This window comes from Typopeltis vanoorti, chromosome 14, assembly GCF_054136105.1.
Source record: "Typopeltis vanoorti isolate ZY-2024b chromosome 14, IOZ_Tvanoo_1.0, whole genome shotgun sequence".
In the NCBI taxonomy this organism is placed as follows: Eukaryota; Metazoa; Arthropoda; class Arachnida; order Uropygi; family Thelyphonidae; genus Typopeltis; species Typopeltis vanoorti.
Window position 1 is genome coordinate 102,703,674 of NC_143562.1, and position 16,081 is coordinate 102,719,754.

A 16,081-nucleotide genomic window follows, 5' to 3' on the forward strand; every position below is an offset into this window, starting at 1 on the left:
CAATTTTATTTAACATAGTATTTCTAAATCGATTTATGAAATATTTTTATTAACCAAAGGATCACATGAAAATTCTGATGAGTGCACGGACCAGTGGTGAGTTACACGCTTATGACCTCATAAAGTACATAATGTTATCTCCTAACTAAACACCCTATGTATATAACATGTGCAATATTAGTCTTCCTGACTGTCAATGTGCATACATTTTTGATAACGACATTTTAGTATTATGAATTTATTGAAATAAACAATCCGTAACTTATATACATATTCGATATAATAGGACCGTGAATAAATATTCACGGCAGTTTCCTCACGAATGTCATAATTATATTAATCTCGTTAATAAACACCATAAATATCCTTGGGGTAGGGAATACTCTCTTTTTTGAGCGTATATCAAACTGGGTTTGACAGAATGCATAGAGGAGATTTATGGTGTTATGTAAAAGAAAACGTTTTCTTTTTAAGAGAAATTTGTTTCTCTTAATCAGCAGTGGAGCAGTAACCAGTATAGTCTATGAATACATCTTCATTTTTCTTAAAATATAATTAAAGTGCATTATTAGATGAATATTGCTTTACTAGTCATTGATTTGGATTTAATTTGACAGTGACGACGTTGAGTGGGATTTAATTATCGTGAATTTTTGCATTCAACTTTCGAATCCTTATCTTATTTAAAATTAAAATTTAAAAACTCTCTACTAGATATTGAATCACTCTTTGTGTGAAAATTTATATAAAATGAATATTAAACGTAAAATTAAAATTTTCTTAGAAAATGGTCCCAAGGATCGTTCAGCTTTTCGTGAAAATATTCGTAACGGTAAGGTAACTGATATCTGAAGTCACAGAACAAGCTGAAATTTGTGAGTGGGATCAATCAGAATTAAAACTATTAATGACTGTAGACACGGTGTGTTTTCTTCCTAGCAGTCGGAGGTTCCGCGACGCATCTGTACGGATGTGTCGTAGAACCTCCGGAATTAATCCATGTTTGCTAATATATTTGTTGTTGTCATTTAATTGTAGTTTAATTAACTATGTCAAATCATAATTTACATTCCATTGTACAATTAATAAGGAGTCACATATATGTACTTAACGAAACGTAACTACTACTCGTGAGTTGGAGACAACACGCCAATCTTTGCATATAAATCTTAAAAAAGAAATTATCTAGTTTAAAGAGGAGTAGAGCTGACTTGGTTTAATGTGAGCACATATCTAATCGTAGTGAAAATACCTACGCAATTTTTATCCGCAAAAAATATCTTATTAGAATTATGGCGATCCTTGACTTTTCACTACGTTAACGAAGGAAGAGCGTGTCTAAGGCCAAATTAAATTTTTAATCTCCATAACAAAAGATTTCCGTAAATATTTTAAAGGTACGTCCCTTCATTTCAAATTCCATTTTCTCATTTTGTAACAATTGGTTGATTCTGTAACCAAAGATTATTTGCAAACTATCTCCTCGAGTTTACAGCAATTCGGTAAAGTAAGAACAGATGACCTCTTTACAAAAGATCTATCTCACTTACAACGATCGAAGATGGCTGTTCCATTTATTTCTGTTACTCGACAAATAGCTAACTTGAAAAATCGGAGAAATGGACACGGACGAGTATTTGCAGGTGCCTTTTATTCTGGTGCATAACGGTATTCGCCAAATCGTCACGAAAAAATAGGAAACAGAAATATTTCATCCTGAAATAGTACAGTTGAAAGGTTTACTGCTACGACGTAAATGTAAAACTGCGAAGATTCTTCAGAGGCAAATCGTGCTTTTTTGTAACCACTTTGTGAATAAGAGTTTTTCTGGTCACTGCATATCACAGTTCCCTATTTCTCTGATACAATTTAATATATTAAGGAAGTTAAAGCTTTCTTCGTTTAGGAATCGAACGAAAAGTTTTCTAAGAACGTAAGCTCTTAGGAAATGCTTAAGAATCTTTTTCATTCTTATCAGAAATAATAACTGATAGTTTATCGAAAGACGCTTGTGAGAAAATATTTCTGTCCCCAAAAGGGGTCTTAATTTTTTTTTATATAATTTCTAATATTTGTACGATACGATAAGCCGAACTATAAGATTTTATTTTACATTAAAAACATAATTGTTTCATTTGTAAACGTGAAAAACGAGCACTAAAAAAATGGCATGCGGACGTCAAAAGCTTAAATAATAAACATCCTGATAACACAAATTGCGGGAACGTTATTTCATAACTAATTTACAGTAGAAGACTGAACACTAAATTCGCACTGGCATAAAAAATAAAAATAAAAATAAATAAATAAACAGCATGTTGTTATCATTACTTTATTAATAATTTATCATGAATATTAATTAAACGAATACACTGCCAGTTAATTTCGCAAGCAGGGCATCACAATCGATGTTTACTTTCACTGTCCGACCTTCTTTTTTCATGATAGTCCCACTCGCAAAAGGCAGAATACCCATACTAGACCAAGGAAGTTATTCTCTGAAAATGCCACTTCGGGTAGTGATAAGCAAGAAGACAATAACATTACAGAGAAGAAAATCAATATTCGCTCACCTATTATTTTTACATTACATTGTAATGTTAAAAAATTAATAAAAAAAAATACGCCAGAGTTTAGTAGTGGAATCGATAACATGTTTGATCTTCTACCCACAGTTCCTGAATTCATATATTACGCTAACAATTTTTTAGGTAGAAGATGATTATTATCGCCAGGTGTAATACCAACACTTTCATTTCGTATTCAAATGATTAAGCAGCAATCACTTTTTGACTGGAAAAGACCACGTTCGTTTCTCGTTGCTCACACGAGGGACATTTTTTTAATAAAATATCTCATATAACCAAAGATGTTTTATCATTCCATCTCCGTATAAGACCGAAGAAAAAAACATGGCCGCATAGGTGCCCTGAAAGAAGTGTTCTTTAACCCTCGGGAGACCGCAGCGGTAATTTTGCAGCGTAGGTCGCAGTATATCTGAGAGATACATTCATTACTCGTATGTGCTAAAATACAATAAAACATAAAGAAAAAACACTACAAATACAATATATGATGGTACAAATTAAGTGGATATTGAATCCAACATTATTTTCATAGCCGAATATAGAAACTACAAGAGTTTCGTGCCGAATATATAGAAACTATAAAATTTTCGGCGGATGCAAGCATAAGCAACCTTATGGGCAACTCGTAGTAAAGGTGGAGTAAGCTCCAGATCACTTTCCTTAGTATTTTCCATCATGTAAAGCACATCTCCTAGAGGATGATAAATAAGCCTTTGGCTCTCTATCTATTTCAGTAATACATGATGGTTTATTTTTTTTCAGTTACAATCTAGAAATTATTGAACAAAAAATAAACAAACAACAACTAAACCATACTATACTGACATCGGAGGTCGCGGTATCTCTCAGATACAATTTACTGTCAAATATCGCAAACCTTTACATAACATGTGTTAAACCAAACTGACAGCAAAAAACAGTGTGGAATATCACTCGCAACATATGAATGCACAGCTACTCATGACCAAGCTATACACTGAACTGTCTAAGAATATTTATATTAAACATTTTGCATGCATCTGTCAGATCAGCTGCGAGCCCCCGAGGGTTAAAAGTAGTTTAAGAAGTAGAACCTAAATCCGTATTGGAGAAGTCTAAACAGAACCTGAATTAGCGACTAGAATATCGAAAGTCTGGTCTAGAGACGTCGGGATAAGAAAAATATAGAACTTGAAATAGGGAACGCACATAGGAACCTGAGATAGTATCTAGTTAACCGATTCCTCCTCTCTCTCTCCCCACCTCCTCACATAAATACACGCAAGATAACCGACGAAGTCTGATATCGCTATCATCAGCTCACGCAGTGGATGTAAGGATGATATATTAAGAAAGAAAAAAAAGGTAAAAATGAAAAAAATGAAAAAAAGAAACGAATACAAGTTTTATATACAAAGCAGAATTCCTAACTTATCTAATTCTTGGCTCACACCTGCAGTACTGATGTGTTATAGGTTTCCATTCATTTGTAACAGATATAAAAAAGTACAACTTGTAAGTGTTGGTCTCGCATGTTAATTTCTTTACATATTTATTTGGAATTACAAATAAACTTTGGGGAAAAAAAAATACTAGTAGACTTTTCAAGAACTTCACTTACCTATAAGCTTTTATTAACTTACTGAATCCTGAGAATAAATTATATTTATTTCTAGAAATAAAACGTGTTAAAATCATTTTCCATGAATCAAAACAGCAGTGAAGAATAAACAGATGTTCGCGATGTTATTCACGTATCTCAAAAACAGCGTTCTTCAAGTGAAGAAGCTGTTTTTGAAATAGATGGCTGAATACAACCGTACATTCAAACACAATACATGATTGCAACACAGTAAAAAGTAAAACCTCAAAATCAAGAGATGATAATATGCCGATAATGGCTAACATTTTCTAGCTGGATATATATATACCAAAACTACAAAAATAAGATATTATATTTCAAACTGGGAGAGCAATTATATCACACATCATGTAACAAACAATTCCTAATGAATGCAAAAACTGACCAAGCTTAAATAATTCCTAAAGCGTATAACTAGGGTCTGTTAAACCTATTATTACAACGCTGCTTGTCATTTATTGTTATTCACTTGTAAGAGAATAACAATAACTACATCATGGGACAGAAATATGGTATAAAGCTCGGAGGCGATTATGAAAAGTCTCCTGAAACTTACTACTGACTGTAAAATGCTTAAGGAAACAAAGTTATCAATAGTCAGAAACTCTTACGGAACTATAATATGTTGTTATGCAAAATTTTTATTTCGTGTTTTTGAACTTTCTTTTCACATTACAGTATTCATTCACCAAGCTGGATTATTCCCCTCCATTTAGGGAGGAGGAGGAAGAAAACTAAAGTTTACTAAGTATGGAATGCGAGACTACGTAAGGCCTAACTGGAGTGTTTGTCCCATATATAGACAAAGTCTTACCTTTCGATGTCAGACTGCAAAAGAGAAGTAAATACCAGTATCCTTGGTAGGAAAGCATATCTGATGTGTACTGTTATTCAAAGAAAATATTCACGTCTAAATATTTCATTTTGCTGCCTCTTTAAGAAAAGAATTGGGGAGGGGACGTCACGTCACCGAAATCCCTCACTATGTTTGTTTCCGTACTATAGTCCAAGTATCCCGGAATAACCATAAAGAAATGTGGTTTGGATGCAGTAAGACCGATATTGCGAATGTAGCCATTACTGACACACCACCAAGAGAAGAGCACGAACAGGTGTCATATCCTCCGCATCTCGTCCTTCAAAACAACGAAGGAGTTTAGGAATTGCTGCTGCCAGACTCGCGGAGAATCAGTTGCTGGTGCTGCCTCATGGCGGTGCTTTTGAACGATTTTGGTAAAGCGCATGTTCCAGTGATTTTTCTCAGTTTGACTAAATGTTCATCACTCTAATATTACTCATTGTATGTTTTAGTGAAGTTCGCTTGCTGTTTATATTTCAAGCTTTTTCATTTTTCGCTTATCAACATCCTTCATTTCATTGCAGCTCTTTTTATCTTTTTCAGGTGTGTGTGTGTGGGGGGGTTGCTAGGTGGATGGGGTGTCTACATATTTATAAAAGGGTTATCAACTGGCAGATAGCTGCTATTTTACAACTAAAAGAAATCAATACATTTTTAAGGTATGTTTTTGTTCTACCTCACCACGTATTTATTATTATTATTATTATTATTACCTCCATGGAGTTCTAGGCCACATCACAGGAGGCCACTTCACACTATACACAATTTATCATTGGTCGCATTTCTTATTTCATAAGATTTTATAGCATAATTACGTTCTGCCACGTGCACGCATAGTAACAAACACGAAAAAAATTTAAAAAGTACATAGAAAACAGGGAATGTTTGTACTTTATACTGCATTCCAGGAAATATTCTTACATTATACAGATAGATATAAATATTATAGTATTAGAGTATAATAATATAGATATAAATATCTACCTATACTAAACAGGTAGATATATTTCTACTGCAAAACAAATAAATATGTCTATAGTATAGAAAATAATATTCTAGTGTAAGAAATAAATGCTGTACCCAACTTAACGTTATTGAAAGTGTACTGAGTAGCGGGACGGCATCATACTTCAGAGAAACCTATGCATATGCATCTCTGATAAAACACACACACACACACACACACATACAATATGAGCCCTCCTTTGTCCTTTATCATACTTTTAATCCTTTCTCGCATACGTATCACCGTATTATGTTAATATGAATCATATATTAGGTCATTCTTCCTTCAATATGACTACTAGTTCAGGTATCTGTAACATACCATTCTAATTCAGAAAAATGTAATAAAATGGTGGTACCACTATTACTTGTGTATGGGAAATATAACTTCTCTGTCATCGACTAGCTGTCGGTATCTCCGTGGGTCTAGCTCCCTCAGATGCATTTTGCAGACGTAATAATATTAAACACTTTCTTTGTTTTTTTGGTGAGGTTTGTAGATAATTGACAGGGTAAAAAAGATCACTAGACAAAAAAAAATCTTCGATATTGCAGACAGACACCTCAAAGTCTTACCAAACAAATAGAATCTTATCATTAAATATAAATGGAATGGTATGCAACGTTAAATAGCAAATGCTAGGGTTATCAATATGAAGCTTTCAAGCAAATGTTATATCCTTAAAAGAGATGGTTTATTCATACCAGTCAAAAATAAAAAATCGGAATTAAATTTTTCGGTGTATATGTGTGTGAGATAGAGAGAGCAAATCGATAGCAATGCAACCAAGTGGCAATATAAATGCCCAACTATAAGAATAATCAGTATTTATGTACTACAATGATAGAAAGAAAAGTTCTTTAATTGTCTTAATACTTATCTCCATAGAGCAAGTGCAATAATAATGGGGGATGGAACTGCAAGCAAGACGTACGACTAGATATATCAAAAGGTGGGAGGGAATTAACCTCACGGTAAGAGAGCCACAGTGCATGGAGCTGGAGGATCTGTAAGGAATTTGTCTTGCAGATGATTGGTGGAATCCACAGAAACATGGAGACAATTGGGAAAGAGATTGTGTAGAAACCAAAACAGATCGCTTGTGTGGTTCAGCAAGATCACAAAAATACGAAATTTAAGAGAGAATAAAGCAAAACTTGTGAAAAGTAATTTATGAAACTATACAGAGGGAGGGAGGGAAGGAATGGTGCTGGAAAATTACTACAAGGCCTATCCGATGAAAGGGATATAAAAGCGGAAGAAATATAATTACACAAAAAATAACAGATATCATACGGGGGAACTGGCAAATAATAATAAAAAAAACATAACCAAGACATTTAGAAATTAAAATTCTTCTTCAACAACCGAATACATCTTTGTGTCGGATACTTACAAGTATCTTTTAACTGTTCTCATTGTCTTTCATAGAACATTGCAGTATTTTTTATCGGCAGCTCCTAATTTGTATTTAATATTTCTACGTTTCTGTTTTCCTATTTCTAAAATCAAAATAAAAAAAGAGTAAAATCTAGAATCAGGATATGCAGAAATATTACAATGCAAATTAGGAGATACCAATGCCGAACTGCAACCTTCCATGAAAGAAAATGGGAACACTTAAAGATATTTTGATATTTTTTTAAAAAATTGTAATGGGATAAAACTTAGAAAAAACTCAGACAGAGAGAATTTTTCAAATATTTCCAAGACCAGCCTTAAAAAATAAAAAAATAAAAAAAGCCAACGGTATCTACTTAGGAACTGGGGAAGAGGGAAACGCTTATACAATGCTCAACGACAAAATATAACAGAATTGCCTATCACGAAACTTACAAGTTATACAATGTAAACAGTCCAGTATAAAAGAAAACAAAACCTCCTGTGCCGGATGGCTTAATCAGTTATTGCACTCTCCAATTCCTTCATGTATGATTTAATACTAAGCCTTCCAGAATCTATTACGACTTATTCAAATTAAATGGATATTGAATCCAACATTATTTCTTAGCCGAATAAGAAACCCAAAGATAGAAAATTTATCTATCTAAGAGTTTCGTGCCGAATATAGAAAACTATAAAAGTTCGGCGAGTCCAAGCGTAAGTCTGGACATGCTGGGGCACTCGTAGTAAAGGTGGAGTAAGCTCCGATCAGTCCTTAGTATTACCACCTGTACCACCTGTTGGCTTACGCTTGGACTCGCTGAACTTTTATAGTTTTCTATATTCGGCATGAAACTCTTAGATAGATAAATTTTCTATCTTTGAGTTTCTTATTCGGGTAAAAAATAATGTTGGATTCAATATCCACTTAATTTGAATAAGTGTACTTCGCCGAAGTGAAGCCTATTGGTTCTTTATCTCAGTAATCGATTACGACTTTTCTTTAAAAGACAGAGCCCACACTCAGATTGAAAACTGGAGGCTCGTATCTTTATATGGACCTCCAAGAGATTTAGAAAACAGAGTGTAAACAAACATGTTACAATTAGGACGGTGCAGAAAGACGTCTATACATTTCCTGACTCCCCCATTCAACTAAAGAATATACTCCTCCAGGACATAAAAGAAATAAAAATTCGCTAATAATTAGAGCAGTAAAATGCTCTTAATAAAGATTTCCACCAATATATTTTTCAAAAACTAAAATAATGCATTATAAGAATGAAAATGTGTACTCGAAAAAATTGACATCAAATCAACAGATTAATGTTTAGTTTGTTGTTGGTTTTTTTAAGAATTATGGCCGAAGCAGCTACGAGGCCAGCAGTATATTATGACTGTAAATTACGTGAGTTCTTCTGGGCTATATGGCTATTTTACCGGATGAAAAACCCGAGTTTCTAAAAGGGAAAACTTTTCTACCTCCTTTCGAAAGTTTTTCTTGGTGAATCAATTAAAATAGAACACGACATAACAGAAACATGAAGCAATGGTGTTCGCTAAAGTACTACACTCAATAGCGTTAGAACTTTTATTAAATCATATTCAGGACATAAATGAAATAAAGGAAATATCAGTGCCAGATCAAAAATCGCAATATAAAAGAATCGGTTATGTAGGTGGCGTAACGTTAATTAACGTACACAATCAACAATCTATAGACAAATTCTACAAATATAGACATAGTAGTCTACATGACTCCTAATTGAAATGAAAATTTGCCAAAATTCCAATTTCAGCTATCCTAAGAAAACAAAAATAGTAATCAAGAAATAGAATGGGTATCCTTTTGGAGGAAAAAAAAACCCTTTCAGGTAAATAAAACCAGAAATAGAAAAAAAAATTACGGAATAGGAAATGTCATCTTTCTAAATTACATTTCTAGGATCGAGTGGGACCACATTTGGCCTGAATGATAGCAACTGACCTTCCGAGAATGCTTTTAAATTGTTTCTGACACGTGGCAACAAGAATATTCTTCCATTCCTCGCGCAAAGCTTCCCCATTTCAGCATTGTCGTGCCGAAACATGCAAGGATCACTGTCCAAGTACCTCCACAGCTTCGGAAACATAAAGTTGTCCAGAATGTCCACATAGCCGTCAGACGTCATAGTTTTGGGCACGTTGACCAATATACCAAACCCAGGGTAATCTCGAGATCCAAACACGACCATCAGAACTAAACATTTGGAAGCATGATTCGTCGCTACAGAACCATTTTCCAATTTCAAAGGTCGGCTGGTGTTGAAGGAGTTGATGTGTGGCTTTTTCATAGCAGCTCTGCCGTGATTACCTAAGGCATGCAACTTTCTGCGGACAGTTCTAGTGCTGACAGATGTCCCTGCAGCATTTTCCAGGTTGACTTCGAGGTCCGCCATTGATGACATGCGGGATGCTCGAACATTCCGAGAGAGAGAGAGAGAGAGCTGGTCGATCTCGATCAGTGAGGGTCGATGCCCTACCAGGGCGTTTTCCTGCTGTGGTAGCATCATCATATCTCAGCATACGCACAGAAAGACCACCAACTACCAGATCACGTTGGAAGTCGGTCAATTCAACTGAACGTGGCATTTTGGCATCGAGTACATTGCAAAATATGCAGAACATCCTACCTTCTATTACCAGACTTACGCAGACACTTCCTCAATATTTGCATGTGGTAGCATCCAAAATTTGCATAGAACATAAGATGCCCAAATACTTTTGTCAGCATAGCGTATAAGGTAAGAAATAAGGAAAAATATTTAAAAAAAATAGCAAACCTACCTTTCAATATTTTTCTGGGAGGACAATGAGAAGAACTAAAAAATGAACGCTTATACAAAACTTTAAAAAATGAAGTAAACTTTCAAATCCTGAAACCCTGTTACAAATGATTAAGCACAGCAATAAGGAACACATTAGTAATAGTACTGAAATTAAAATGTCAGCACCTCAGCTCATATGAAAATACAACTTAGAATGTATTCTAGTTAGCCAGTCTGCTTTGAACGATTGAACAGGTTCGAAGCCACTGTGGCATGGACGTTTACAAAAACTCTTCAGGTAAAAGATGAACTTCATCACCCGTGTGAGATCACAATAACTCCGCTTACTGGAGGTCTGAAGTAACTTCAAAAGGTTTCTTGTTTGTTCTAGAACATGGTTCCAGTATTCTGTAACCCTTAGCTTAGCCACAGCACTAAATATACAATAGGTTTACAATTTTTGCAGATACAATGAGCTTATTAATAATTCTAGAAATGGAAAAAAAACAAAAAAAAATGTAAGGAAGAATTTTTTTAGAAATTTTAACAAATAATAACCATGAATAAATCAATACATTTAGTTTCTTGCAGAGATGACGACATTATTCTCAATCTGACTGCGACTCCGTTGGAACTCTAAACCTGCTTTGTAAAAAGATACTCGTGCAGAACAGATGTCAAGTGATGCGTAATATTATGCAGACCACTGGTCAATAACGTGAAATTCAAATATTTTACCTATGATGTGTCAAGACGCTGCGCATATTGTGGGGCAACTGAAACTACCAAACGCACTTTTTTTTATGTATGCATTTTATATATATATCTTTAGAATATCAATTGAATTTAGAAAACAAACTAATAGTTTCATTTCATAAAATAACATAAACAGTAGTTCTGAAATAAATGTCTGGGACAAGGGCAACCTAGTCCAGGTGGTGGCATCATATTGTCGTCTCCCAGAGCAGCAGCCCCAGAGAAAGTAGCCAGACTACGAGAGAGAGAAAGAGAGACAGAGTATAAATCACCAACAGTTAACAGAGTTTTCAACTACTATGTCACCCACCTGGTTTTAGAATGCTATGAAATTAACTCAAGGCGGTATCGCTGAAAAAAATCTACCTTCCTACTGAAATGCTAATAACTGAAACCTATTTCCTGTTTGGGAAGATGAATTTGCGATAACCATTAGGCCACAGCAGTAATAAATTCATTCATATGAATAGGAGTAGAACAATCAGGGTGCCAGATGGGAATCAAGCGCTCCTCCCTCACGATCCACAGTTCCATAAGATCGAATTCTGGGATCACAGGAAAAGAAAACATCCGATTTTATAAGAAAATAACGAATATCTCCCCTTGGGGATATTTTCTTGTATCAAGGCAAACTAGTCTTGGTAGTGATTCTCACCATTTTACACACCTGAGAAGGCACGTGTATAAAAATATCGTGTATAAAGGAGTATAAAGTGGTCAGGTGAAGTACGTGATTATTCATCAAAAGAAATGTATCTAAAAATTACATCTACTTGGCCAATGAAGCATCTTCTATTCGATAATATGAAATACGTTTAATCTATAACTACAGATACCAAGAAATTATATATGCTTGGTTTATTCAAATTAAGTGGATATTGAATCCAACATTATTTCTTAGCCGAATAAGAAACTCAAAGATAGAAAATCTAAGAGTTTCATGCCGAATATAGAAAGATATAAAAGTTCGGCGAGTCCAAGCGTAAGCCAACACATGGTACATGCTAGGGCAAGTGCATTGTAAACATAAACTCTATACTTGGTTTAATCCATTATCCAAGTGTAAGCAAACAAAATTTGAGCCTGAAGTATCTTTCAGGACTGGGGCAACTCGTGGCAAAGGTGGTATAATTTACAAAACGATTTTTGTAAATTTACGATTTTTTTTTACAAAAGTATGTGTTATATCGACTTCTTTGAATATCGTAATTATATCACAGACATCTTAATCGTTCTTTCTTGCGAAAACGGCACAAATATCAATAATCGAATATTCAATTCGAACGCTTTTAATCTTGTATGTTAAAATCTTGTATGAAAAACTAAAAACTTTCAACAACATTTAATCTATGTTAATAATAACTAAAATTAATTAAGAGAATTAAGAAAATTAAACCAAAGGACAGTGCTAGTGATACATAGAGTGCTACCAAACAGGGTTTTTTTTTTTTTTTTTTGCAAGTGATGATGTTCAAGTTTATAAACAAGAGACTTTTGCTGACTCTGGAGATGTTATATTCTAAGCGAAGAGTGAGTTGATACAGAATGATTTCAGAAAACACTGACATACAAAATATTGACAACTCTCCATCTGAAATTAGAGGAATTAATCTTACTTCAAAAGACACGGATAATTTCCTAAAGCCTTTATTGACGGTCGATTGCACATGGTATTAACACACACTCAATCGAAATTTCAGAGTGCTAGGATATTATGTTTGCTGTTTTCTTAGAATCCTGAAAACATATCCAGTGATTTCAATTATAGTTTCAATCAGATTATTTTGTCATTTTCATAAAACATTGTAGTACATTAATTTTCACTGTCAGTTTCAAGATTGTTATATAACTGGGACATGTTATTGATCAAGTGATTCAAAATGATAATAATACTTCCTGTCTAGATGAATAAAATTTAATAAATTTTGGCATCTACGATCCTTTTTAAAATTTATGAAGTCATATCAGTTTTCATTTCAATAATTATGCGATCATCAAAACACAATAAAATTATTATCTGCAGTACAACTCTGTGCTAATAAATCATATTGTTATACAAGAACTCTATTACAATAGATAACTTTTATAATCGTCTGTGATCCTGACCAGTTCTAGTTTGAATGAAAGTAATGTGCTACCGCTGAAATACAGTACCTGAAATTAATGTTAATTTAATGACCCTCAGTGTTTTTCAAACTCGATCACAAAGTGCACAGCGCCTGATTTGAATGTATCAGATGTTTAATTCATCCATCCAATTTATGAGCAATCATTCGAGAAAACGAAAACAGTTAATGCAGCTACTAAAATCCAAATAATAAAGGATTTTGATTTCAAAAGATTCTTATCAGATCAGCTAAGTTTATACGAGTATATGTAGTTACTTTTAAAGTGACCAATTTATAAAATTTTAATTTATCCAAATTAATAATAATAAAACGATAGCAATCATAGTTTAGTCAGTAACTTCATTAATGTTGGAATCATTCGGAATGTTCTTAAAATATTTAAATGCTGACTTAACCAGAATCAATGCTCCAAGAAAAGGCTTTAATTGAGACCAAACTCAATTACCTTAGTCCCTTGTGTCTTACTCTTGAAAATATCATTGGTGAAGAGGGCTAATTAGAAGCGAACCAGGAAAGTGGAACGAAACGATAGAGTAATCACTTTAATTGATTTCTAATTAAGGCAAACGAGTAGTTTATCAAATCGTAGAAGCAAACAAAACTCGAAGAAGTAAATGTTCCGAAGATAAATTAGTCCCAAATATAATTGGCATTAATTACAAAACTCTAGCCGTTTAAAAGTTTAAAAGAGAAAACTACTTCAGTTTGCCAATTTGTCATTTATACACATTGAATGGGATAGAATCCATTGATCAGAAAGATTTTATGAGAATGAAATTAAACGCATTTGATTTCATAAAAAGATGCTTCTCTAAGGAATCAAAATTCCTTCACTCAATGACAATCATCCCACTGTACTAATTTATAAATGCAAAAGGCAATCACCGCTCTTGCAGGTAGTGAACTGGTATTACAAATGACATAATTAAAATTGGATGAAATGACTAAAGAAAATATTGTTCGTTTCAATTAGGCTCAGTGAAAGAGTGACTACGGTTTGAATAGGATCCGAAGGGCAGTTTTCCCTGAGAAAATGAACTGTTTTAAGAACAGCTTTATAATCAGAGTAAACAGATTACGAGCTATAGCTGCTTAGCGGAGGCCTTAAAGTTTCCGAAATCTTGAGACGCTTAATGAAACCATATTTATTAAGATTAAGTCGCTAGATGGTGGGGAGAACGATGGTTAGGAGAACAAACATGAAACGGTCTCTTCAGGTCTCCACTAATAAAGGCTGAGGTATTTCACCAGACGATGAAGGCCATCCCATCTAACAGCCAAATGTCTAGCAGGCAATACCTCCAACGAAAGAACGTATGCTTTTGGCTTCCATAAAGATCGATCAAAAACAGTTGGTCAAATGACAATTCACCAAAGGACAATGAAAATTTATCGAAAGACAGTTCAGAGGGAAAAAATCAATTAATCGAATAAAGAACTGAGCTAAAGAACTATTCATCAAGGGCATAACAAATTGTGCTTGTCCATTAATTACTTTAAAAGTTCTGAGACATTTAATATAAGAAACAAGGATCTGTTTTTGTTTGTTTGCTTGTTTTGTTTTCCCTTCTGAACCGGATGAAAATAATTAATTATGCGTTATAATTTCAAAGGATCGTATCCATTAGTTGTTTATTTTTGTGTTCTTTATGAAGTATAGTGCGTTTTAAGAGGTGTGGAAGTCTGAAGATGTCATACTTTGTGAAAAGGGCCTCTATATGAATATATCGTTCTGTAAGTGATGGTTTACCTTTATTCTTTTTCAATTGTAAATTATTCTAGGATGGAAGTTATTTAATTGGCTTAATAACTAATGTAGTTCCAGTCCTGCTCTGCACTTGTTAAAAATGAAATGAGCTTTAAAAAGAGCAACGCGATAAACAATGCATCCTCGAAAGTGCTAAGCTTCATTGATTGCTGTTCTCCTTTCATTTAAAACCGCCTCCGACAAAATAATATCTCTTACATTTAAAAATATTTCATATGGTACTGCAAAAATATTCAAGAAGATCAATTTTCGTAGCACCTTAAGCCTGTGCAAAACCCTTCATCACTCGTATCTTAGTTTCGTGAAAAACAATTCCTTTGCCTTATCCGAGTTTTTATTAAATTTCCTATTCTGTTAACTTTCATACTTTGGATAATCAGACTGATCATGTGAGATAAGAATAATTGAACAATATGTATTACGTAGATTTCCTTCAGCTCTACAAACGTGAGCTCAAACAAGCACACAATTTCCACTGATCATATAATGCAATGAAACTAAAGAAAGATTTAACCTCGACAGAAGTTCGTTTAAATGTTTAAACAGCTCTTCAAAGAAAAGCTGTCCGAAACCCTTGAATATGTCTAAAATAACTAAAATTATGATCTGTATTATGGCCAGTGTATTATGTTAACTGCATGCAGGACCTATACCAACAGGTTTGTTTGCCCAGAATCCTGAAAACGATTAGCCGTGTATTTCGCACATTTCATTCCTTACTTTTGTTATAGCTTTGAGGACATAGTTAAGGACTTGGAGAGAAATATCAATTTTTAGTATATTAAGTAATTAAACTTAATTCCTTTAATCTAGTTATGCCTAATGTTTAACCTAGTCATATCTAATGCGCTACGTTAATTTAAAGACTGGTTGTATTATTTATTGCATGAACGAAAAGTGACTTTAATATTATTTTAAATATTTCTCTGCTGGACAGCCAAGCAGATGGAATTTCTAGTAAGGTGTCAATTATTTGGCAGAATTTTTCCATAGTGACATGTCGTTCGTTCTCTAAATCTTCTTTCGTATTCACATTATAAATACGAAAACAAACAAGAAAAAAAATTATAAGCGTATCATTGCATTCGTCTTCGTCATATAGCATTTATGTAATATAGAGAATAGAATATATGATTGTTCTCAAATGACCATCAAGTGAGTGTA

At 33.8% G+C, this 16,081-nt stretch overlaps 1 protein-coding gene across 5 annotated transcripts in view; it reads right to left on the reverse strand.

Annotated features, from left to right (window-relative positions):
* The window catches only part of LOC150099809 (neuronal acetylcholine receptor subunit alpha-2-like), a 285,794-nt gene that overhangs the window by 125,397 nt on the left and 144,316 nt on the right, over positions 1–16,081 (reverse strand). Inside the window, exon 1 of one of the 5 annotated variants that reach the window (XM_090404517.1) lies at positions 5,024–5,111. The exons of 3 other annotated variants lie outside the window; for them this stretch is intronic. In XM_090404517.1, the coding sequence (XP_090260643.1) occupies positions 5,024–5,081 (58 nt within the window). In that variant the 5' untranslated portion in view covers positions 5,082–5,111. Of the gene's footprint in view, positions 1–4,188; positions 4,261–5,023; positions 5,112–16,081 lie in introns of those variants that run through there. One more of the 5 variants, XM_090404520.1, reaches the window with a different exon arrangement.